Source organism: Humulus lupulus, chromosome 6 (assembly GCF_963169125.1).
Source record: "Humulus lupulus chromosome 6, drHumLupu1.1, whole genome shotgun sequence".
NCBI classification, from domain to species: Eukaryota; Viridiplantae; Streptophyta; class Magnoliopsida; order Rosales; family Cannabaceae; genus Humulus; species Humulus lupulus.
The window spans coordinates 190416430-190418036 of record NC_084798.1 but is presented as its reverse complement, the minus strand read 5'-3'; the positions used below and the strand labels follow the sequence as shown (position 1 = coordinate 190418036).

Genomic DNA, 1607 nt, shown 5'->3' with positions numbered 1-1607 from the left:
ATCCATGATTGTCTTAGCTTGGAATTGCTGAGGATTGGGGAGACCTTTGGAAATTTAGGAATCAGTGGATCTCCTCAAGATCTTGAAACCAGTTGTCCTTGTGTTATCCGACTCAAAAATGACCAAAGGTAAATTTATGAACTTATCCCAGAATTTCAATTTTGTTCACATATCCTATGTAGAACCAGTCTAAAGGTTAGGAAGTCTTTTTTTTTTTTTTTTGGAAAATAGGGGTTAGCTGCAACATTACATTCCAAAATAAGAACCTTATCTGTGGTACAATCTCATTTGATCCTCTGGGGAAATTTTGGGTCCTAATGGGTGTCTATAGACCACCAGCTCATTTCGATAAACATGAATATTGGGTAGAATTATGAGACAATATTATTTACAATATGAATCCGTGTGTGGCTATAAGAGATTTTAATGGGACGCTAAAGTGTTGTGAAACCATCAACTATAGGAAATTGGGTAACTCATCTCAATATTCATATGAGTTACGCAATATGGTTGCAAGAATTGGTATGGTCGACCTAGGGGCGCATGGAAATCCTTTCACTTGGAGGCAAAGGAAAAAAGCAATATACCGTTGGTGGAAGCTTTGGAACAAATGCCAAAATATGTGAAGTTTTTGAAGGATATTTTAACCAAGAAGAGGATACTTGGAGAATTTGAAACGGTGGCCTTGACTGAAGGTTGTAGTGCTATATTGAAGAATAAAATTCCTCCTAAAATGAAAGACCCGGGCATCTTTACAATTCCTTGTTCTATTGGTGGTAGAGATGTTGGTAGAGCACTTTGTGACTTGGGGGCTAGTATCAATTTGATGCCCATGTCGATTTTCAAGAAGTTAGGAATTGGAGAAGCAAGGCCAACCATAGTCACTTTGCAATTAGCGGATCAATCTATGACACATCCGGAAGGCAAGATTGAAGACGTACTTGTGGAAGTTAATAAATTCATTTTACCGGCGAACTTCAATATTCTTGATTATGAAGCGAATAGAGATGTTCCAATAATTTTGGGAAGACCATTTCTTGCCACTGGAAGGACTTTGATTGACGTTCAAAAAGGAGAGCTTGCTATGAGGGTGAATGGCCAACAAGTGACCTTTAATGTGTTTAACTCTATGAAGTTTCCGGATGATATTGAGGAATGCTCTTCTTTGAGTGTGATTGATACTATAGTGGCTGAAGCATTGTTAAAAGAAACTTGTAAAGATGGATTGAAGTGATTTCACTTGATGAGCTTGAAGGAATGAGTGAAGAGGAAGAGACCCAAGTTACAGGGGTGGAATCCAAGCAACCTTTTATGAAAGTTGGAAGGAATTTTGAGTCTTTACAGTTATCAGAAAGAAATTTCAAGCCTTCCAAGCCATCTATTAAAGAACTATCAAAGTTGGAATTGAAGCTTTTGCCTAGTCATTTGAAGTATGTTTATTTGGGGTGTGAAGAGACTTTACCGATGATTATTTCTGCGTTGTTGGGGGTGGAAAAAGAGAATATGCTGCTAGATGTGTTGAAGAAATACAATAAGGCTATTGGTTGGACTATGGCTGATATAAAGGGTATAAGTCCCTCACTTTGTATGCATAAGATTTTGCTGGA

General features: G+C 37.8%; 1 protein-coding gene across 1 annotated transcript; it reads left to right on the top strand.

Annotated features, from left to right (window-relative positions):
• Positions 1-610: 610 nt before the first annotated feature.
• LOC133785777 (uncharacterized) lies at positions 611-1234 on the top strand. Its single transcript, XM_062224993.1, has one exon. The coding sequence runs from the start codon at positions 611-613 to the stop codon at positions 1232-1234; it is 624 nt and encodes a 207-aa protein (XP_062080977.1).
• The last annotated feature ends 373 nt before the right edge of the window (positions 1235-1607 follow it).